Here is a 23,166-nt window from a genome sequence, read left to right as displayed (position 1 = left end):
CGCCGATTTTTGATTGGCCTCACCGCGTTCGCTCGCCTGTGACGCAACCCAATCAACACCGGGTTGCTAGGCGAAAGAGAATTGAGGGTGGGCCTCTCGACCGAAACTTATATTCCCTCAACGGACATTGGCGGATTTTTCTGATTGGTTGTGCTGTTGCCCGGCGGCTCCTGCTTCCCGGATGAGCCTGCCTCTTAAGCAGCCGGAGCCGGCTGGAATCCTCCTCCTCTTCTCCGCATTGGCCGAGCGGAGCCAGTTCTATTTTTCCGATTGGCTGAGGCGCCACCTGTTGCTAGGCAGAGTGCGGCCTAGCGAGCCGGGCGGAGCGTCACCCCCGATGAGTCGGCGTTGATCTCTGAGGGGAAATCCAGCGAGCGAGCGAGCGAGCGAGCGAGCGCCCGACGGACGGACGGACGGAAGGCAAGGCAAGGCAGGCCGGCCCGAGAGAAGAGGAGCCCGCCCGCCCGCCCGCCAGCGAGGAGCGAGAGGCGCCTAGGCCGAACCACCCACCGCAGCCGCCCGCCCCGCTGCAGCCGAGCGTTGCCCGCCATGGCCTCGGGAACCGAGTGAGTTCGTGAGGGGGAGCCCGGCCGGCCGGCCGGCCAACCCCCGCCCCGCTCCCGTTCGCCGCTCGCCAGGCCTCGCCTCGCCGGCCCGGAGGCCCGCCTGGGCCTTCCTGGGGGATCCGCCAGGGCCCCGGAGGCGGGGGGCCAGGAGAGGGAGGGAGGGAAGGAAGAAGGAGCCGGTCCTGCCCAACCAACCAGGCGCCCCCCCTCTGCCCCCGCCTTGCGTGTGTGGCCTGGGGGGGGAACGGGGGAGGGGAAGCCTCGCTTTGCCTCTGGGGGGTGGGAAGAGGGGAGTGAGAGGCGCCCCTTCCCCTGGACCCCGCCCGGGACCCCCGCTCCGCGTCTCCGGGGAAGGGGCCGGGCCGAGCCGGGGGCTCACGGAGGGCCCCGGGACCGGCCTGGTCTGGCCTGGCCGCGGAAGGAAGGAAGGAGCCAGCCCGCCAGCGCCTCCTGCTCCTCCTCCTCCTCTTCCACGAGGCCACTTCCTGCCCTGGATCTGTCGAGTCATTGGGGCCGCGCGCGGAGGGCCCAACATGGTGGCCGGGCGGCCGCCTCCACCCCCGGCCCCCGCGGGGCTCGGCTCGGGCTCCTCTGAGGCGCCTGGAAAGACCCCCCTGCCCACCCCGCTATGGCCTGCTGGCCTGGTTCGGCTCGGACAGCAGCTGAGCCCTCGGCTTTTTCTTCGGGCAAGGCCCGGAGGCCTCGGGGCCTTGGGACGAGAGGAGAGCCCTGCCCGCCTCCTTCTCCTCCCCCCCCCCTTGTCTTTGGCTTCAGGGTCGGTGCCGGAGGAGGAGGAGGACGAGGCCTGAAAGTGGGGGGGGGGGGTCTCGCCTTCGAAGGAGAAGCTGGGTCCACCCTTCCCCCTCCCCCATAGCCTACTCTTGGAGGGATCTTGGTTTGAAGCCCCCTTCCACCCCTCCATTACTCACGGCCCTCTCGCCCCCCCTTTTGAGGGTGACTCCCCCAAGGACCAACCGCCAGCCTGCCCTTGCCCACAACCAGGAGCCCATGGCTTAGCAAACACCTCCCTTGTCTTCTCTCTCTCTCTCTCTCTCTCCACAAACCCTCTCTTGCTATCCCACAGGCCTTGGGATAAACCATCTTTTGGGGGCAGGCCAAGGAGCGCTGCCGAGAACACTCCATCCGCGGGACTCTTGTCTGAGGTTGCTGGGCCACCGGGGTAGCCTAGTAGCCGGCCTTCCTCTTCCTGCCAGTTAGAGCTATGGGACAGTGGAAGCCATGACCTCGGGAAGTGGCCAGCGCTCCAACCCTGGAGGCATTCAGGAGGAATTTAGACCACTGGTTCTTAACCTTGGGTTACTCAGGAGTTTTGCAACTCCCAGAAGCCTTCACCACCAACTGTGCTGGCTGGGGTTTCTGGGAGTTGCAGTTCAAAAACATCCGAGTAACAAAGGTTAGGGTTAGTTAGGGCCGTGGTGGCGCTGTGGGCTAAACCTCATAAGCCTGTGCTGCAGGGTCAAAAGACCAGTGAGCTCCAGTCACTTCTCCCAGCTCCCGCCAACCTAGCGGTTCAAAAGCATGTAAATGCGAGTAGATCAATAGGTGGGAAGGTAACGGCGTTCCGTGTCCAAGTCGCACTGGCCAAGTGACCACGGAAGATTGGACAAAACGCTGGCTCTATGGCTTGGAAACGGGGATGAGCACCGCCCCCTAGAGTCGAACACGACTGGACAAAAATTGTCAAGGGGAACCTTTACCTTTAACAAAGGTTAAGAACCACTGATTTAGACCACCCTATGTCAGATCCGCTTTCCCTTGGATTCTTGCCTTGAGCAGGGGTTTGGACTCTTCAAGGCCCCTTCCCGCTCCATGAGTCTAGGATTCTACTCCTGAGCAAGCCTCTTCTCCTGCAAGCTAAAGTGACTTGTTTATTAAAAACAGGCTGGAAGACTGGCCATCTCCCAAAGATCTGTGTATCTGGAATCTGGCACCTGCTCCATGTAGAAAAACATATCATGCCCCATGGGATCAACTGGCTGTTAAGCAAGTTCACATGTTAGCTGCTAATAAATTCAGACTTGCAATGCCAACATTTGACATCAGGATACCAGCCATCAGAGCTTAGTTCTGAATGCTTTCTCTTGATTTTAATTCTGAAATATCTGGCTTGCATCAAACTCGGTGGTTAGGCTTTTTACAATACTACCTGAGGGACCATACCCTGGGATTAAAAAGCAATTTGTTGTTTCTTTTTAAAGAGAAAAGGGTCCCAGTTGTGGATACAGTTGTGTTGTTACAAGTGCATTATATGGATGTGTAGCCTAAGCGTCCATATTTCAGCCTAGATGGCCGTGGTACCTCCACTCCACAAGACAAGGCAACAGTTGTGCAGTGGTGATGATAAGATTAGGATGTACACCAGTCTGCATGCTGTTATATAAGTAAAAATAAATAAGGAAATACATACGTATATATTCCCTGCAAAAAACAAAACAAACCACCTTCAATTTCTCAGTTGTTTGGCTGAGTGAAAGAGTGCCTGGAAGAGTGAGGGCAGAAAGTATTGCTGTGTGATATTCTCATCTATCCAGTATGGAGAACTTTATCTTCTGAAAAAGAAAACAGCTCATAGGGGTGAGATTACATGGAGTAGGGAAGAGTGAAAGTTATAGCAGTTTGAGCTCCTGTCTGGTCCATTACTGTCTACATTAACCAGTAGCAGCTTCCAAAAAAAGAGAGTCTTTCCCATCACAATCTTCAGGACATTGGCTCTTTTGCATGTAAAGTTTATGCTCTGCCCCATTGTTAGCCTTTTTGTGGGCTGAAAATTGAGAACTGTTGTCGCTGTAGAACTTGGAGGAGCTGATTACAAAGTCTTGTTCCTCATTTCTGCAGTTTTGCTGCCTAAAGCTAGTTCAGTCTCCCCAAATATATAGATGTTGGCCTCAATAATCCCAGTGGCATCTTGTTCCCAGTATCACTTTACTCGCATGGGCTGGCTGGCATCTTCCTTTGTGCCAGTGAGGAAAGTGATAGAATTTAACCAGCAGCTTGAGCTGGCACCAGAAGCCTGCCTAGTGCCCTCCATTTAAATGCAGGAGCAAGTGATACATTTATTCAGTCCCTGAAAAAACAAACTGACAGCTATCTTTTGGTGATGATTACTCTTCCTCAGGCTGTACATCAAGATCTTGTGTATAGTTCAGAAAAAAATATATAAAGAGTCTCAACGTTTCGTGGCCAAGCTATGGTTCATGGCAGCAAGTTTTCTTAAGGTGACTTGATAGTTTGCAAACTGCTTGTGGGGGGTGGTGGTTTGGAAACTTCTCCCCAAGAAGCATTTTGGAATCTATCTGCCATCTCTTGAAACAAAAGAATCACCAAGCAAGGTGCACACTCCCCCCCCCCACAACTGCCTTCTTTTGAAACTCAAGGTTTATATTTGGCTGGGGGGTGGACAGCCACATGACAGACCTCTTGTAGGTTCCTTTTAAAATGTATCTGAGTGACTTGGAATTAGGGCAGACAGGTAACTGGAAGATCCCCCTGTGTGGGCTGGTTGGTTTGAGCCTGGTCTGCTGTGCTGTGCAAGCAGGATAAGTCCTGGGGAATGCAGTCAATTCAAAAGAGGATGTTGTGGAGTGTCCTTCTCTTAACACCAGAGCATTAGAAGAAATTGATATGAATGTGTTTCACTTTCTTCCTGGCAGACAGTCAACTGGCAGCATCACTGAGACCTTTAAAACTAGCTTTGCTGCCTGAAAAAAACTTTTGAAGGGGCTGTTTTTAGGCCCCCCCTCTTTCTTCATTTGTCTGAAGTTCCCTTCAGTTCCTTCTTAGTTCTCAGGTGATGTGTTTGACTCTGGCCCAGCTGCTTGAAATTAACAGCTGTAGTTATTTGGGATCACTCCTTTTATGTTCAGATGTCCTCTAAACTGTGTACTGCCTTTATTTAAATGCCTGGCAAGACTCTTCATGAAGATCTGCAAGATAACATCTCTCTTCTCAGAGAGGATTCAGTTTGTTATCTGAAGTTGTGCTGGAAATTTCACTACTTGCAGCATTTTGAATGAACTGTGTTTTTTTTTTAATTAATCCACTATTTAGCTTTCACATCAGTACACAATAATCAAGAATGTGGTAGCATAGATGATCTTGGCCTTTATCTCACCCACATATCCTTCACAAGGATATTTTCTAGTCCTTTCCTAGCTCCCATTTTGGGTATTTTTCTGATTTCTTCACTGTGTTTTGACTGATGATTGAACTACAGTGTAGAAAATCTTTAAGTTTTGTTTTCCTTATTGTCAACCATAAATGATACAGTCTTTTGTAATCATTTCTACTGTATTGTTAAAGCTTAGTTATAATTCTGCGGTTGTACTTTCTTTAATCGTCTTCATTAGTTTTTTGGAGTCATTGCGATGTTTTTTCCACTAATTTACACTCCTCTTTCATCAAAATCTAGACTAAGTTTTCATATGATATATTCTGCATACATATTGAACAAATGAGCGTAAAATACACTTTCGCCTGACACATTTGTCAGTGTGAAGGAATTCTGTTTCCTATTCTGTCTTAATAGTGGCCTCTTATCCAAATATCTGGATCATCAAACTTTAAGGTCTTTTTGGGAATGATCTCCACTGTAAATTTGCTGTATGATCCTTGGTACCTCTAATCCAGCTTGAACATCTGCCATTTCTCATCCCATATATGAGTGGTGATGTTACCAGATAGGTGGGATATAAATAGAATAAATAAATGAATAAATGAATAAATAAAAATAAATATATAGTAAATAATTTTTGTTGTAAAAACTTGAGTAGTTTGGCTTGCCTGTTATTTTAATGGGGTAATCCTGAACTCTTCAGTGTTTCCTTTGTAATTGGAATAGATATGGAATGTTTTTGTCTGTGGGCCATTGTTTTGTGTTCCATGTTTGTTGACATAATTCTTGTTAGAATTTGGATTTCTCCAGTCCTTGTGACTCGAAACCATGGTGACTACCTCAAAAGAATCTATCATCCTCACAGGTCTTCTGTATCGGTTTTTCACACATTGTCCCCACCCCCCAGATCAGATGACATATTTCTCTGTTGATCTTTCAGCATTTCTTTCTTTAAATTCCTGCTTGATTTCTTGGATCTGCTGGAAGAGATGTCTTCTTTGGCTGGGTATTATCTTGCACTGGTTATTGTAATAATTCTTTTCATGCCTACATGTCAGGTAGACAAAAAGTTGCATTTTGAATTCAGATAATCTTTCCCTCACCCTTTACATTTGTTTCTCTTCTCTCATTTACTATTTTAAGGATCTATTGGTCATCCATTGAGGGTTTTCTTTTCTTTGGGCTATAGGAATAGTCCCCTGGCATTCCTTTCTGATCGTGTCTCTAGTCAATTCATTGTTCTTCTTGCTTGCAGTTTAGTTACATCTAACAGTGTAGATGGTTTTGGTTTATGGACTTCAGCTTCATTTGAGTTTTCATTTAGTATTATGATTATTGTGTATTCTTAATAAGCTGTACTCTTTTTTATATACATATTATGTGTTCATGGTCTGCACCACCATCTGCCCCCTTTTTTATATTAGCAGTGCTCGGTCTGGACCACGGTCACTAGTTCTGGGCTTGTCTTTTAAGGAGAACAGATCTTTTCATATTCTGCTTCCCGCTATATTGGGATTTTTCTGTTGAGCATCTGTGATTCCATGTGTACAATTATCTGCCTGAAGCAGATATTTGCAATAAACAAATCATTGCTCTCCCAGCATTCTGTGAGTTGCTCTTCTCTTTGTTTGCAGCTTCTCAGGCAAATTCATGAATAAAGTAGGTGAGAGATAGTGGTGGTTGGCAGGACATGTAACTCGGGAAGGTGAGTTGCTGTTAGGTACTATCAGATCACGTTCAGCTTAGGGCAACCCTACGAATCAGGTTCTGTCATGAACAGCCTTGTTCCGATCTTGCAAACTCAGGGCTGTAGCTTCCTTGAGTCAATCCATCTCATGTTTGGTCTTCCTTGTTCTTACTATGGAAGGAGGGGCGGGGACAGAGAAAGGAAGAGCAAAATATTGTAGCACTTCAGAGGGTGAAGTTTTTCTTTCAGTGTGGCCTTTCGTGGATAAAAATCGGATTCTTCAGACAAGAAGTCTGAAGAGATTAGTTTTGATGGATGAAAATTCATGTTGAAATGAATTTGTTCAGCTTTAAACTACCACAGTCTATTCTTCCTTTTTTCTTTTTCGTCTTCTTGTGCTATAGCCAAAGTATGATTGCCTCTTTTGTTTTTAGAGAGACCAAGGTGAACAGTCATAATGGACAAGGTCTAGCCTTGGAATAGTGAGGTATCTGGCATCACTATTGTGCAGGGGACTTTCAGGGAGTTGCAATGAAGAGAGACCTTCTGCCAGGTTGCAGCCTTCCTGATGAAGGATGAAGCTGAAAAATTTCTCCGTGGCTGCAGTTGATGTTGAATATAACGGTGCATTTTCTGATGGAAGTTGAACTGCTTGGAATATAAGGCCCCAGTGCTTTGGCTTTTGCCCTTTACAGGCACAGTGGAGATTCTGACCAATGATATCATTGGATGTGAGGCAGTCTGAGCAATACTTCCTATAGGAATGGGCTCAGACTGCAGGGAAGCCCATAGTGTCCTTTCCTCTATGGGGCAAAGAGCAGGCAAAAGGGTTGTGAGTGTCCGTAAGTACTCACAAAAAGTGGAGAGAACTCTTTAAGGATACTTGGAGCAGTGACTTTTCTATTGAACTCATTGTTTCTATTGTACAGGATATTGCCCTTTGTTTTCAAATACTGTAGGTGCTTGCTTAGAGAAGATTTGCTTAGCAGAAGGTATAACAAAGGCACCTGCTTGGATGGGAATGGTGCTGGCAGGGTGTGTCTCTGTTGCCTCAGCCCTCATCAACTCTCTTCTCCTTATTACAGTTCCAAAGCTGATGATTTGTCCACTGCAATTCTCAAGCAAAAGAACCGGCCCAATCGGTTAATTGTTGACGAAGCAATCAATGAGGACAACAGTGTGGTATCACTGTCCCAGGTGAGTTCAGCAGAACAGCAGGAAATCCTGTCCCTCTTCTTTGACGTTTGCTGATAGTTAACCTAACCCAGGACAAGAGGGTCTTTGGTTTGCTTCAGGTTGTGTTCTGATAACCTGCAACTCTCTGGGTTTTCAAGCAACCTCATCCTTTTACTCAGAGTTGCCAGGGGTTGAACCTGGTACCTGCTGCATACAGAGCATGTGCTTGGCCACTGCACTGGGCCCCCTTCCCTATGTTGTTGTTTAGTCATTAAGTCATGTCCTACTCTTCATGACCCCATGGACTAGAGCATGCCAGGACCTCCTGTCTTCCACTGCCTTCCGGAGTTGGATCAAATTCATGGTGGTAGCTTTGATGACACTGTCCAGCCATCTTGTCCTCTGTTGTCCCCTTCTCCTCTTGCCTTCACACTTTCCTAACATCAGGGTCTTTTCTAGGGAGTCTTCTCACGAGAGGGCCAAAGTATTGGAGCCTCAGCTTCAAGATTTCTCTATGAATTGTGCTATTGTGTTCTTGCATGGAGCCCGGGGGGGGGGGGAGATCTGCCAACAGAAAGGGATAATGAAGAAGGATTGTACCTCTGATTTGCGCCTCAATTCCAGGAGTGCACAACAGCCCCAGTAAAGGCTTTGCAATCATGTCTGCCTCATGAATAAGTCACATGATGGTTCACCGTAGGCTAGTAACACTTTGGAACTGGGAAAAGAGTCTTGAAGCTTGTCTAACTGAACTCAGTGCAGGACTTGCAACACACACTACCTCATAGCTGGTCAGCCTCTTCTGAAATACTTCTAAAGGAGAGCCATCCACCCCTTGAGGCCGGGTACCATAGCTTTCTTGATTGCTTCTGTTAGCCCGTGCCAAGGTGCAACAGTCCATCTTCAGATTTTAGTGGGATGTGAATATTGTGGCTTGTGTTCTCTCAAAATGCCGTCCTCTACAACAGCAGTGGCCACTGTAGGCACATCAAGGGCTTAATTTTCTCTTCCTGGGATCCTTTGAAGACCACTCAGATCTTCCAAAAATGGCAGTTGTGTATGTGTGCGTGGGTTTTTGTTTTTTGTGTTTTTTTGGCAAAATGTGCAAATTTTTTGCTCTTTTTTTTTAATTCCAAGGGGCCCTGAAACCTATTTAAAACAGAACTTTGCAACTTGTGGAGGCTTTCAGGGGCAGTAATGTGCCATGTCTTGCTGGGTAGAAAAAGCAGAGGGGCAACTCTGGATCCCAGAGGGTACAGATGCCACCTTGGGTGCTGGACATAACACCAGGGCCAAATTTGTCCCCATTGCTGGACGCCTTAATAATTTGCAGCCTGATCCTGCACAGGCTTATAGAGAAATTCATATCCCCCAACAGGGAATTTTTTCAGCTTGCAACTTTATAATTCCTAGTGCACAGTGACAGTTTGAAAGCAGCAGTGTTGACTAAATCAGGGTGCTTGGCTTGCTCAAATAATTTAAAAACCTAAGAATTGTCCTGCTGGATCAGGCCAAGGGTCCCTCTAGTCCAGCTTCCTGGACCTCACAGTGGCCCTACCAGATGCCTCTGGGAACACACGAGACAATGAGATAGCTGTCTCCTGATACCCCTCTCCTGCATCTGGCATTTTGAAGTACCTTCCTTTTAAGCCTGGAGATTATACATCCCCTTCATGGCTTGTAAGACGCAATTAACTTTTCCTCCAGAGATCTATCCAATCCCCCTTTAAAGGCATTTAGACCGGATTCCATCACCACATCCTAAGGCAAGAAGTTCCACAGACTAATAACATGCTGGGTAAAGAAATATTTTCTTTTATCCTCTCACAGCGCTCCATTGGAGTGGATGTCCCCTGGGTTTTGTATTGCGTGAGAGGGAAAAGAGCTTCCCTCTATCCACTTGATCCATCCCATGCAGAATTGTATACGTCTCAATCAAGACCCCCTTCAGGCGCCTTTTCTCCAGACTAAACAGCCCCAAACGCTGTCGCCTTTCCACATCAGGGAAGTGCCCCAGCCCAGTCATCATTTGAGTCGCTCTCTTCTGCACCTTTTTCGAGTTCCACTATGTCTTTTTTGAGGTGCGGCGACAAGAACTGTACACAATACTCCAGGTGTGGCGTTACCAGTGTTTTGTACAATGGCATTAGAATGTTGGCTATTTTATTTTCAATCCCCTTTTTAAATGATCCCTAGCATGGAATTGGTCTTCTTCACTGCTACCGCATACTGGGTTGGCACTTTCATTGAGCTGTCCACCAGCATACCAAGATCTCTTTCCTGACCTGTCATGGACAGCCCAGAAGCCATTAGCTGATAACTAAAGTTTTGATTGTTTGCCCCAATGTGCATTTACATTTTCTTATATATGATTCAAACATTTTGCCTGTCAAAAGAGGAGGCAGAGAAACAGAACAAGATGTGTCTAGTTTTGTTCTTGTGACAAGCTACTATTTATTCGGTGCAATCCTGCCTATTTCTTTGTGCAAAATGGTTGTTTAGGGAGGTAAACGTTAATAAAATACTGATAAAATTATCTCATTAAAATAGCACTAAGAGAAAGAAAAATCAGTGAAAACACAGAATGAAAAACACAAACATCCGACTAATTAAACTCCCTTTTAGCAACCACCAAAATGATGAAAAATGGAAATAACATTGGAGGAGGGCTAACATTGGGCCTGTCTTCAAAAAGGAGGAACATGGGGGAACTACAGACCAGTTTCCTAGGGAAGATTCTGGAGCAGTTTGTAAAGCAGCCATTCTCAAGCATCTTGGAAACAGCTCAGTCATAACTAGAAGCCAATGTGGATTTGTCAAGAACAAACTAATCTCATCTTTGTTTTGATTGGGTAGCCGCTCTGGTAGACAGCAGAAAGGAGAAGGATCTTGGAATTGTTGTAGATCACAAGCTGAATATGAGCCAGTAGTGCTATGTGGCTGCAAAAAAGACCAATGTTATTTTAAGATGTATTAACAGAAGTCTAGTCGCCAAATCCTGTGAGGTACAATTTTCCCTCTGTTCAGCATTGGTTAGATGTCCTCTGTGTCCAGTTTTGGACACCACATTTTCAGAACAATGCCAACAAACTCAAATTCAGAGGAGGGCAGTCAGAATGATCATATGCAAGACCACACGTCTCAAGGATCAGCCACAGGATAACAGGGGACTGGAAAGTAAGCCCTGTGAGGAAAGACTGAAAGAACTGGACAAGTTTAGCATTAGAAAGGAAGACTGAGGGGACATGAAAGGTACATACAGAGTTGTGGCAGGATCTGTTCTCAAGCATCCCAGAGGCATGCAGGGCACGGAACAATGGGCTCAAGCATCATGGGCTCAAGCATCAGGAAGCCAGATTTCAGCCAACCGTCGGGAAAAAAATCCTAGCTGTTGTGAAGCCAATGACCTCAGGAGGTGGTGTGTGCTCTAATGCCAGAGGCATTCAAGAGAAAATTGGGCAACCATCTCTCGGATCTGCTTTGATTTGGATTCCTGCACTGAGCAGAGCTTTGGACTTTATGGCCTTCTAGGCCCCTTCCAACTATGACTCTGTAAATCTGAGAACAAAACTAGATGTGTTTGGAAGTCCAAAGCTGTGCTTGAATGAAATTGTCTTCATCTGTCAGGAGAAGGCGAGGAACTACTTTTGAGGATGGAATTCCAAAGTTCTTTGCCCAATATGTAAATACCTTGTTCTGCAGGGTTTCCTGGAAAGATATTTTATGCTGTTCACTCCACTTGGAATCTAGCTTGTAGGTGTGGTGCTTTATCAGGATGTAACGTAGAGACATCCTTCAGACAGGAATACCAGCTTAAACTGCCCTGACCGAAGCCAGCCCCACCCTGCCTAGCTTCTTGTCTGTGTATATGTACGTGCTCTTATCTGGATCCTTTTGCTGAGCTAGTACAAAACACAGTGCATTCTGTCTCTTTCAGGTCAGTCGAAATAACGTTTCTAAAACCCGGCATATTTTGATCGCGCTCTTTTTTACTGCTCACTGTTTGCAGGCCAAAATGGATGAATTGCAGCTGTTCAGGGGAGACACAGTCCTGCTGAAAGGGAAGAAGAGAAGGGAGGCAGTATGCATTGTCTTGTCGGATGACACCTGCTCGGATGAGAAGATCCGTATGAACAGGGTGGTTCGAAACAATTTGCGCGTGCGCTTGGGTGATGTGATCAGGTGAGGGCCGCGTGTGCCACTATGCATGGGGGAACGCGGAGGTGTATCTGGACTTCTCCCAAATGTGTGGCCGTCCCTTGGTCCCCATCCTATTTGTAGAAGGAATATTGGTGCTAATAAGGGTCAGTGACAATTCAGCTCAATGAAATAGGAGTACCTAAGTCTTTAGGCAGAGCAGAAGAGGAAACACCTACGAAACAGACACATAGAATATTCTGCAAAGTAGAGTTGGCATATCGAAGCTTTCAAAGCAAAGGACATCTCACTCTAGTCTGAGATCGGAGAAGACCTCTTTGCTGTATTCTCAATAACGAATATCCCCTGCAAAATTGGCGCTCCTTTCCTGAAGAGCTCTCCTTCAGCTTTGCCATTTTCCTGTCCTAACAGACCAAAGGTCCCCAATGACTAGAACCCTTTAACACAAGCATTTTCCCCACCAGTTTGATTAAATTAATCAAATTTGTTTACGCTGTAACCTGTAAATTTGGAAGACTGGCGTTTAAAGTATACTGTCCCGCCCCTTTTCACTGGAGAGGAGTGATGGGCATTTCGGGCAAAAGACCAGAGGCTAGACACTCTGCGAGGAAGGTCTGGAAGTCATACAACTGATTCAAGTATTCTGTGTGAGCCCTGGAAGATCCTGTTTTATGGGTGAAGGCCAGGATCTTTTGGCCTGTGTGGGTTGTATGCACTGCTCTAATTCCAATCAGCAAGTCTCTGTTTCTCCATGAGATCCTCTGCAGTATGTCTGTGACTGCGGGGGTGTGGGGCGGGGGGGGAGAGACAGCCACCCATTCCGACAGAAGCTGTGCAGTACAGCTTCGGTATCCAGCTGGATCTGGAATCCAGCTGAATTTTGATCAGTTAGATTCACAAAAGGTCACCTGGGCTTCAGACTGATGTATTTATCAGTTCCCTCAGTGACATTGTCCCTCCTCTATCTTGAACTGAAGAGGGAGCAGCTAGTCTGGCAGTTACATAAAAAGGGGAATAAGCCTTTCCGTCAAGGCTTAGAAGCTGTTCATTCTCCATGCCAACAGCTGGGGTGGGGTGGCGGTGGGGCGGTGGCCAGGGAACAGTCCTTGCAGTGACATGAGGCTCCATGACCATCCTTCTTTGCTTTTCAGCATCCAGCCATGTCCAGATGTGAAGTATGGCAAACGTATCCATGTGCTTCCAATTGATGATACTGTGGAAGGGATCACAGGCAACCTGTTTGAGGTCTACCTCAAACCGTACTTCCTGGAAGCCTACAGACCAATCAGAAAAGGTAATTGCATGGTGTGGCTTAACCAGTAAGGAGGCGCCTCTGGGCAAATGAGTCTTGAGAGCTATAGAACATTACATCTGGTTTTGGAAAAGCCGTCTTGTTCCATCCCGAAGGGGAAGGCTCATGGTCCAGTGAGCCAGACCTTCTCTATCCCTGATCCTAGCGTCTTGTTTCAAAGCCAAATAGTGCTTGTGAGGGTGCGGTTCTATGCCTAAGCAAGGGCTACATTCCTCACCTGTCCTGCTGTTAAAACCTATTTATTTAAATTATTTTTATCCCACCTTGGACCCAAGGCAGCTTACATCATTAAAAAGACAATATTTAAAAGCTAAAAACTGCAAATATACAGATCTTTTAAAAGAAATAAAGTATTTTTGTTTGTTTGATTGATTTATATGCTCCCAGTCTGGCAGCCAAGGCCAATCTGGGCAGTTTACAAGAACTAAACAGAAAACAATAAAATAACAAAATAAGACAACATCAATAAATTAAAGAGTGCAAAACAAAATACCTTAAAATACAGTAGAAGACATAGTGAAATACAGTACATTACTTTTAATAGCATAAAAATATGGTGGTATGTTAAATGTTATGGTTCTTCAATGTTTCTGATAATTGTTGGAATAGATCAGCAGTGCATGTAGAAGAATGTTACAAGAGCCAGCAGCTGAGGAGGAGAAATGGTCAGATGGATAGCCACTTGGGCCTAGGCTAATTTTTTGTTGCTCATCCTTTTTTAGATCTATAGGCAGACTAGAATTCTTAGGCTTCCTTGGCTTTTTCCCCCCAAGCCAACTTCTTGCTGCTTCTTCCTTTTCCATCTTTACTAGAAAATAGAATCTGGTGAGACATCAAAGTTACTTGTCACATTTTGAATAATCAAGTAATAAACACTTATCTATAAATCAGATCCTAGGGCACTCCCAGAAGAGTATAGCAGACAGACATAGCTGTTCCACAATGTTCATCTTATTCATTTATCACCTCCCCATCTTTGGTCAGCATGCTTAGCTCCACCTCTTCATATCATCACTGTTTATGTTAGTATTATATTAAAAACGGCAAATCAAATAAATACTAAAACACATTTAAAACAACAATGCAGAACAACCCACTTAAAAAACCCTCTCAACCACCCGTCATTAAGGAAAAGCCTTCCTGAAAAGAAATAACTTTGCCTTCTTGCAGAAGGACAGCCAAGAGGGGGCCAGCCTGGGCCTCCACTGGGAGGGAGTTCCAGAGTCTCTAGAAGCAGCCACGGAGAAGGCCCTCTCTCCTGTGTCCCCACCAAGTGCACCTGTGAGGGTGGAGGGACTGAGAGAAACGCCTCTCCGGATGACTTTGACACCCAAGCAGGCTCGTAGAGAGAGGAGGGGGGGTCTTTTAGATCGGTTGAACCCAAGCTGTTTAGGCTTTGTAGGTTAAAACCAGGACTTTGAATTGTGCCCAGGAATGGTTTGGCAGCCAGAGGAGCTGTTGTCACAGGGGATTTCTAGGTTCCCTTGTGTCCAACCCCGGTGAGCAATCTGGCTGCGGCATTTTGGACCCTCTGGAGTTTCCAAACACTTTTCAAAGGCACCCCCACGTAGAGTGCTTTAAAGTAATCCAGCCGAGATGTAACTAGGGCATGTGTCACCATGGCCAGATCAAACCTCTCAAGAGACGGGTGCAGCTGGCACACTAGTTTTAACTGTGGAAAGGCGCTCTTGGACACCGCTGAAACCTGGGCATCTAGGCTCAGAGATAACTCCAGGAGCCACTCCCAGGCTGCGCACCTGTAGCTTTTTTATTCCCCCCCCCCCTTTGGCAGTGCCAAAGGAATGTGAACCTCTGTTTGGAAGCTGCAAAGAGAGCAGGACTCCGGCGCAGGGGAAATGCCCCTGAGCCTTGTTATCAGGTGTCCCAAAACCTTTCCTTGAATAACTGGGTGCTTCCACAGATGGCGTCCATTACCTGGGCTTTGCCAGAAGGGCAAAGGAAAGTTAGATCACAGCACTCCTTTGCAGCAGAGTGTTGGTTCTTGGTAGGGACAGGAAGCGTTGGAGTTCTGGTGCTGCTTGATACTGAGGGGCAGGGAACCTGCACACCTCCTCTGTCATGCCGTCTCTCAGAAAGCACTATCAGTCAAAGTGATGCAGGCAGCAGTACTTACAGGAAGTGAATTCTCTTGAGCTGAATGGGATTTGCCCCTGAGTAATCACCCTTACGATTGCACTGTAAGTTAGACAATTCCCACTTGTAGTACAAGGGTAATAGTGCAGACGGCATGAAGAGCACTTTGTGAGGTTCAGGGGCAATCCCATCTGTGAAGTGTCTTGAATACCCGAAGATGCTACAGGAATGTGCAAAACTGATATATAGATCTTCCTGACAAGTAGTATTTTTTATTTATTTATTTATTTATTTATTTATTTATTTATTTATTTATTTATTTATATCCTGCCTATCTAGTCGATTAAGACTAGGCAGATGTCTGTTTTTCTGTTGTGGCCCTTTCTGCCATTTCTTTGAACCCTTGGTGAGACTCAGGGCTGCTAGAGCCACCTAGAATGGTCGTTTGACCAGATAGGCGGGGTATAAATACAATAAATTAAATTAAATTAAGTTAAATTGCCTTGTATCCTGGTTCTGTAGGAAAGGAAATGGTTCTACTGAAAGTTTTGCATGGCTCCTCAGTTTCATGCTTTGTTGCCTTGAGGAATGGGGAAGCTACGTGGCAGAGCGTGCCCTCTTCAGAAGTGGGTGCCGTCCCTTAGTCCTCACCCTTGTGTCTTGGTCATTTCAGGAGACATCTTTCTGGTGCGTGGAGGGATGCGTGCAGTGGAGTTCAAGGTGGTGGAGACAGACCCCAGCCCCTACTGCATTGTTGCTCCAGACACTGTGATTCACTGTGAGGGAGAACCTATCAAGCGAGAGGTAAGTGGAGCTGGCTTCTGTCCTTGGGGACAGCCATAAGGTATGACAGGGGCGGTACTGTTGCGGCTGAGGCTCAAAAGGGACGGCAGGGCCCTGTTGGAGAAGGGAGGTTTTTGCTGTTCTCACAATGGCCCTGCCAAAGCAACCACATAGTATGTTCTTTCTGCAGCTGTGTTCCCTTGCCATCAGTGCCTTGTGTGGCTGAAGTAGTTTTGGGCAGCCTTGGCCTGTTGTCCTATGATGTGGGCAGAGCTCCCAATGGAGAAGGCCACTTTCTTAGCACCTGTATCCCACCTGGGAGTGTTGGGGTTACTTTGAAAGAAGCTCACCGTGTTAGGGCTGGTGCATGATAGAAGGCTGGTCCCTGAAAACCCAGTAACTTTGTGTGGAACCTAGAGCTTCTGAACGATTAGACAAGACGGCCATTCGGTTTGGACCTGTAGATGCTTTGTTCCCTTACCCTGTGTCCACTGCCAGGATGAAGAGGAATCTCTCAACGAAGTGGGATATGATGACATCGGAGGCTGCCGAAAGCAACTGGCTCAGATCAAGGAAATGGTGGAGCTGCCACTCAGGCACCCCGCTCTCTTTAAAGCAATTGGTGTGAAGGTGGGTGTGTGGCTTTCCGAGGCATGCCTCTGGTCTCGCTCTGCTAAAGGTTGGCCTGTGCTCTGCATGGGTGGATGACATGCCCTGTAGGAGTGGTCGTACTGTGCTGAGGTGTTTAGTGTCGAACCTCGAACAGTGTCTGCTGCCTAAAGCTAAGCTCCAGGAGACTGACCCCTGTGAGCTGCTTGGCTCAGGTGTGTAGGTTCAGTGTTCAAATTCTAAACAAACCTGTACTCTTCCAGCCTCCCCGTGGAATCCTGCTTTATGGTCCACCAGGTACTGGGAAGACCCTGATTGCCCGGGCGGTAGCCAATGAGACAGGAGCTTTCTTCTTCCTGATCAATGGTAAGTTTGAGGCAGTGGCTTCCTACTAAGGTGTTAAGTGTGGCTTCCCTAAGGGAAGAGGCCTTAGGGAGAGCAGGTGGTTATCTCTGATGGGTGGTTTCTGGGGAGGAGGCTTTTGACAAGAGGTCCGTTCACTTCTCAGAAAGCAAGGCAACTCATTTTAAAACCATGTCTCCATTTCAACATTTGCCTCTGTTCTGTTGCTGGATGATGCTGAAGTGTAGTAGAAGTTCTTTCCCTGCAATTTTGAGCAGTCCAGGATCCACCTGAAGAGTTAGTTTTTGTGACAGGTTTCTAAGGGTGACTTCCTTTCTTGCCGGTGGGCAAAGAGAGTTCCTCTGCTCTCCTCTGCTTCCCTCTACAGAGCACCCGCCCCACTGTTTGAGCGTCACGTCAAAGGACCTGTGAAATCTGAGGGGGTGGGGGGAGAGGATGATTAAGCCTTTCATGTATTTGTCAAATCAGTGACTGACTCTCCCTGTTTTGCATTTAGACAGTTTTTAATTCAGTTCACTATGTTGCTTACTTTGTAGAACAAAAATTAAAATCCCTGAGTGAAAATATAGTGGAATGCTACAACTGTACATCAGAATGCTTCTTCAGGAAACAGAATTCTCAGTAGGAAGTGGGGGGAATTTCATAACACAAAGCAAGTTTAGAATTACTTGGTCTGATTCAGTTTAAGAACTCATATCTACCCTTGCTCAGGGGGCATCCACATTCCTCCCTTGGGCTCTTGTGTGTTTATGGAAAGCCTTGTCTGGCTTGCTTGTCTGCTGTGCATCTGTCACCTTGGAAACCTCAAGGTAACCTTAAAGCCTCTAAAGGGAATACTCGGTTGTATTCACTGCAAAAAAGTTCTCAGTGAACATCAGGTGGAGACTTTTTAGGGGTCTGATGTCTGACGCTCCTCCCCCCAATCCAGTTTAACACCTGCTGGATAAGTCTACAGAGACTCATTAAGAGGGAGGGGAGGAAGGCAGTGGGGAAATAAAGAAGCTGGCCTGGTTGCGAGGCTCAGGTGTTGAGTTGGAAAGGGTCTGGAGCTCTCAGGCTAGGAGTCTGTTGGCATTCTTTTAGAAGGAACAGCTTTCCTACCCTTATCACCCCTGCTTTGTTCCCTTTGTGAGTCACTTTTTGTTGCGTTGACAGGTCCTGAGATCATGAGCAAGTTGGCCGGGGAGTCGGAGAGCAATCTGCGGAAGGCCTTTGAGGAAGCTGAGAAAAACGCTCCAGCCATCATCTTCATTGATGAGCTGGATGCCATTGCTCCCAAAAGGGAGAAGGTGGGTCTTCCACAGGCCTGGGCAGGTGGGATAGTTCTGCACCTGGAGCCATTTTAAATGAGATGCCAGAGCAAGGGACGGGGTTGACCTGCAGGAGCACCACCAGCTCTTGGGAACGCCTTGGACTGCCCGGTGGTTTTGTCAGCCAGAGCCAAGCTCTTGGTCCTGGCTTCTTCTGTCATGTTTTGCCTCCTGTGACCATGCCTTGTAGGAAGGGCAAGCATTCCTGTGGGCTGCAGCTTAGGAGTAAATGTCGCCTGTTGTGGGGTGAGGTTAGGTATCATGCACCGTCAAAACACCTTCCAGGACTAAGGAGGGCCATGAGCCATGCAGCCACAATCCTGAATAGTTGTCTATACTGTAAAGCCGTTGCAATTGGCACAATAATTAGAGTTGCCTAGAAGGCAGGTTTCAGAGCTTTCCTAGAAGCAATGGGAGTCAGAACTGATGCTGCTGTTCACACAGTGCGTTCCAGAGGCAATTGTGTTCTCAAAAGGGCCCCTCCGGGTTCTTGAACTTGCACCTAGGTAGGACTGTACCAAGATAAGTTGCCAAGCCACAGAAAGTTTTATGAATTCGATATGATTGGGATAGATTCATGACACTTTATTGCAATGGGGTGTTGTTTTGGGGGCTTCTCTGTTCCACCTCCTACCTGGTCCTCACCCTGTTGGCTGCTTCCTCTGCAGACACACGGTGAAGTGGAACGGCGTATTGTCTCTCAGTTGCTGACCCTCATGGATGGCCTGAAGCAGCGAGCACATGTGATTGTCATGGCTGCTACCAACAGACCCAACAGCATTGATCCTGCACTCCGGCGATTTGGTAAATTACCTTGTTCACCTTAGTAGGAGGAGGGGGCAGCTTCAGACTGGGAGATAATAGTGGTTAGTGAATTGTGCTTGGCTTTCCATCACTCTGCTTTGGAGTAGTGGGAAACAACTAGGGCAGACCTACACACACTAGCGCGTTGCAGTACAATACGCGTGCTGTAGCCTCTGGGGGAACTACTGTATTTGCGCTAGTTGTGAACTGCCTGTCCCTATTAGGCATGCTCTCTCTGAACTAGAAGCGATGTGCTGACATTTGACGTACAGATGGAGTTGCAGAGCTAGGGGTCACCACAAAGGCATAGAGCTGTCTGACTGACAATTTACAGTACAGACACTGCTTGGCAGCAGGGGGTTGGATTAACCTCCGCTCTGGATAAGCAAAGCCTCGTTTGTATATGCAGCAGAAATGGGGAATAAACACCTTTTGGGTTATATCATGTAAAGTTGCTGATGACGTCTTGCATGTATGAGCACTGCTCTTTGGAAAAGCCACGTGCTTTTTTACATGCACAGTCTATTTTGCTATACAAATTTATTTTTGCCATGATGGACCTGTCATTGCTTGCCCCCACCCCAAATCGGCATAAGATTTTAATGGCGAGTTATTTAATAGCTTGGTCAGGTAGCTTTTCTCCGATGCGGAGGCTTCTGTTTTTTTCTTGCTTCAAATACTGGTGCCCTGTGTATTTCACTCAGACATTCAAATAATTTTCTGCCTGAGGGACTACATTTCTCAGTTTCAAAGAAATATTAAAAATCTGCTTTTTTGAAGACTGTCAGTAAGCAATGATCACACTGTTTGTAGGTAGGATGCATATAGGTATTATGAATAATCACGTTACGTTTAAAGCCTTTTTAACCCTTTACTGCATTCCCCCCATCTTTGGTTGTATTGATTTATTGCATTAAAATGTTGTTGTGTGCCTTTTGCTGTGCATAGCACCACCCAGGCACAGGCAGAAATTGAGCTGTACTATAAATGTGCAACATAATGTTGGCTGACAAAAATATATCTGAGAGGCCATAAATCGGAATCAAAAGGACAGGCACCGTCAATCCTCACTTGCTCTGCCGTGCCAAAGCTCTTCAACATGCATTCAAGTTGTTTCATGTTTCTTTCTTGAGGGAGGGTGTTCCACAGAGTCGGTGCTACCTCAAAAAAAGGCCCTCCTCCCAACAGATGCCAAGTAGCCGTCCTCAGGATGTGGCATGTGACTACGAGGGCGCCTGGTAATGATCTCTGTGGCCTGGCAGAGCCAGACATGTTTAGGGGCTCCAGTTCTCAAAACTTCAAGCTGGCCTGGGAGGAGACTGGCAACCAGCGCAGCTCCTTCAGCTGCAGGACTCTGGGTGTGTCCCCCAGCAATCGTGATCCCCTGCTCTGTGTCAGAAGTACATCTGGGCAGCCCCGTGTAGAGGCAAGATTAGCAGGGGCAGAAGGGAGCCTGCCCTGCTGCTCCCCGTCCAGGAGCAGTTCCAGCTCCTACAGCTGACAGAGGGGTAGAAGGCGGCACCCCCTGTCCCTGCGCAGCCACATGGGTGAGGTGGCCCTCTAGAAATGCCTGCTCCCAGTGGTCGGTGGGGGGGGAGCCTTGGAGCTTCAGACCTTAGCCCCCCCCCCCCCCCCCGGACCTCTCCTTTCCTCACTGAAAGAAAGAAGTGGAATGAAATGAACTGTTCTAAAATGTCGTTTTTCAAAACTAGTCATGGATTTCTAACCACTGTCAGTTATATTTTTGTGTTTTGTGGCATCTGTGACAGTCTGTAAAGCCACTGTACCCTGCAAAGTTGGCCACCCTGACTTAGCTATTAGACTGCATTGTGAACAAGATAGTATGTTGTAGCAATTCCAGGCAAAAATGTTTGTTGAGTGCCGGTCATTGGTGTTGGTAGTACTACTTATCTACTACCCTGTTTCCCCGAAAATAAGACCTAACCTGAAAATAAGCCCTAGTATGATTCTTCAGGATGCTCGTAATATAAGCCCGACCCCAAAAATGAGCCCCAGTTAAGGGAAACCCCGCCTTCCACCCTTGTGCAGCAACCAGAATAAGATGACATGACTGTATTTGAATAAAGATAGATTGTTGTACATGAAAAAAAATAAAACATCCCCTGAAAATAAGCAAAAATTAATATAAGACCCTGCCTTATTTTCGTGGAAACACGGTAGTTTTAATGATATATTGGTTTATTTCTTCTTCAGTAGTGTCAGGATTTATTCTTATCTTTTAGTCCTGTATGTTTTTTAATACTGTAGGATGCATCAAGTTCTTTTTAGGGGAAAGGTGGGGTATAAATAAATAAGAAAGTAAACAAGACTTTCTGTGTAAGAGCCTCTGTGCATCCAGTTATTCCAATTTCTAATGAAAATGCCAAAAGAATCATATTTACATGAGAGCTGACTAGGACTGTTGATGGTACGGCTGTTTGTGCTATTGCTGTTAGTTGGACACAAATGGCAGCTAATCATCATCATCATCTCAGATTATAATCTGTGATTATTGAAATATAGTCTCAAATGAAGATCTCAGAAATCACATCATCTGAACTACAAAAAACAGCAATATTAGGAGCAGCATCCATACTGTGCTGATATTTAACAGATACTTAGGTTTTTGGTTACAACTAGAGATGAGGGTATTTGTATTCGTATACAAATACCCCCGCACAGGTGGCAATAAGGAGGGTCCAGCTGCCTGGGGCCAGACAGTCCACTCAGAATTCTGCCGCCTGCTGTGAGCGCTGGGATCCTTCCTGTCCCTCCGGAGCTTGCAATTTGTGAGCCACTCTTCGACCTGGCAGAGAGGGTTGTTGTCCCACCTCCTCCCGGGAGTGGCGAGCCGATCACGAGCTCCGGAGGGATAGGAAGGATCTTGGAGCTTGCAGCAGCAGCAGCGGAATTGAGAGTGGACCATCCGGCCCCATGGGACTGGACCCTCATTATCACCACCAGTGCGGGGGTATACATATACAAATACCCCCATCTCTAGTTACAACTTGTATCTGTTACATAATACCAGTCAATGTTTCTAGAATTTTGATTGACTCTGCCTGGTGTTTTTTTAATTCTTCTTCTTCTTTTAAAAATGTATTTAAAGAGTATATATATATGTAGCACCCATAGATCTTTTGGTAAGTTTGTGCTGGCCCATGGTTTGCCAAAGGGGTTTTTGTTTTTATATGCTCATTTAAAAAAAAAAGGTTGTATTTTTTGTTATTTTCTGGAAACCACCCAGACTAGTGGCTTGTCGAATAAGTGAGTGGGGTATAAATTATTATTATTATTACAGTGGGGTCTTGACTCTAGAACTTAATCCGTATTGGAAAGCGGTTCTCAAGTCAAAAAGTCTGTAGGACAAGTCTCCATTGACCTACAGTGCATTGAAAACCCGTAACAGGCCGTTTTTGTTCCATTTTGGTTTTTTTCTGGTCTGTAAGTCAATTCTCAGGCTGCAAGTCAAACCTAAATTTTGCGGCCAGAGAAGTCTGTAACTCAAAAAGTCTGTAAGTCAAGCCGTCTGTAAGTCAAGGGTCCACTGTAGTATTATTATTATTATTGTTGTTGTTGTTGTTGTTGTTGTTGGTGATGGTGATGGTGATGGTGATGGTGATGGTGATGATGATGATGTACTCTTCGGTATGTGTACATGCTTGGCTAGAGAAAAGCAGCGATCAATGAAAGAGAGGAAGAATTTATCAAAGCCTGCAGTTTCCGGTTTGCTTATAGAATTCAAAGATGGTTGTGTTTCTTTACATTTCCCCAGGGATGGGAAAAAGGAGAAAGACCAGCAAGAGATGGACCTCAGGCTGGAATCACCTTGGTGGCCTGGATAAGTACCGAAGCCAGAGCGCTAACGGTTGCCTTTGTTCTTCCCTCCCCACCCCCAGGTCGCTTTGACAGGGAGGTAGATATTGGCATTCCGGACGCCACCGGACGGCTGGAGATCCTGCAGATCCACACCAAGAACATGAAACTGGCTGACGATGTTGATCTGGAGCAGGTTTGTTTTCTTCTTGAAAATGCATTCCAGGAGTATGTATTTGTACACCCACACATTCAGCATTTTCAGAAGGTCAGAAAACACAGTCACATGACAGCTGGCAACAAGTGAAAGACGGTGATAAAAACAAAAACAGGAAGCGGTTTGTATCATTTGCCAG

The 23,166-nt window shown here is 46.6% G+C and overlaps 1 protein-coding gene across 1 annotated transcript in view; it reads left to right on the top strand.

Moving 5' to 3' along the window:
• The first annotated feature begins 258 nt into the window (after nucleotides 1-258).
• VCP (valosin containing protein) overlaps nucleotides 259-23,166 on the top strand; it is a 36,337-nt gene continuing 13,429 nt past the window's right edge. The window contains exons 1-10 of the mRNA XM_072993057.2: nucleotides 259-566; nucleotides 7,471-7,582; nucleotides 11,571-11,743; nucleotides 12,871-13,013; nucleotides 15,799-15,929; nucleotides 16,407-16,538; nucleotides 16,781-16,883; nucleotides 18,036-18,169; nucleotides 18,859-18,994; nucleotides 22,894-23,006. Coding sequence (XP_072849158.1) covers nucleotides 550-566; nucleotides 7,471-7,582; nucleotides 11,571-11,743; nucleotides 12,871-13,013; nucleotides 15,799-15,929; nucleotides 16,407-16,538; nucleotides 16,781-16,883; nucleotides 18,036-18,169; nucleotides 18,859-18,994; nucleotides 22,894-23,006 — 1,194 coding nt within the window. The 5' untranslated portion in view covers nucleotides 259-549. The remainder of the gene's footprint in view (nucleotides 567-7,470; nucleotides 7,583-11,570; nucleotides 11,744-12,870; nucleotides 13,014-15,798; nucleotides 15,930-16,406; nucleotides 16,539-16,780; nucleotides 16,884-18,035; nucleotides 18,170-18,858; nucleotides 18,995-22,893; nucleotides 23,007-23,166) is intronic.

This window comes from Pogona vitticeps, chromosome 2 (assembly GCF_051106095.1).
Source record: "Pogona vitticeps strain Pit_001003342236 chromosome 2, PviZW2.1, whole genome shotgun sequence".
NCBI lineage: Eukaryota > Metazoa > Chordata > Lepidosauria > Squamata > Agamidae > Pogona > Pogona vitticeps.
This window is presented reverse-complemented; position numbering and strand designations above follow the sequence as displayed.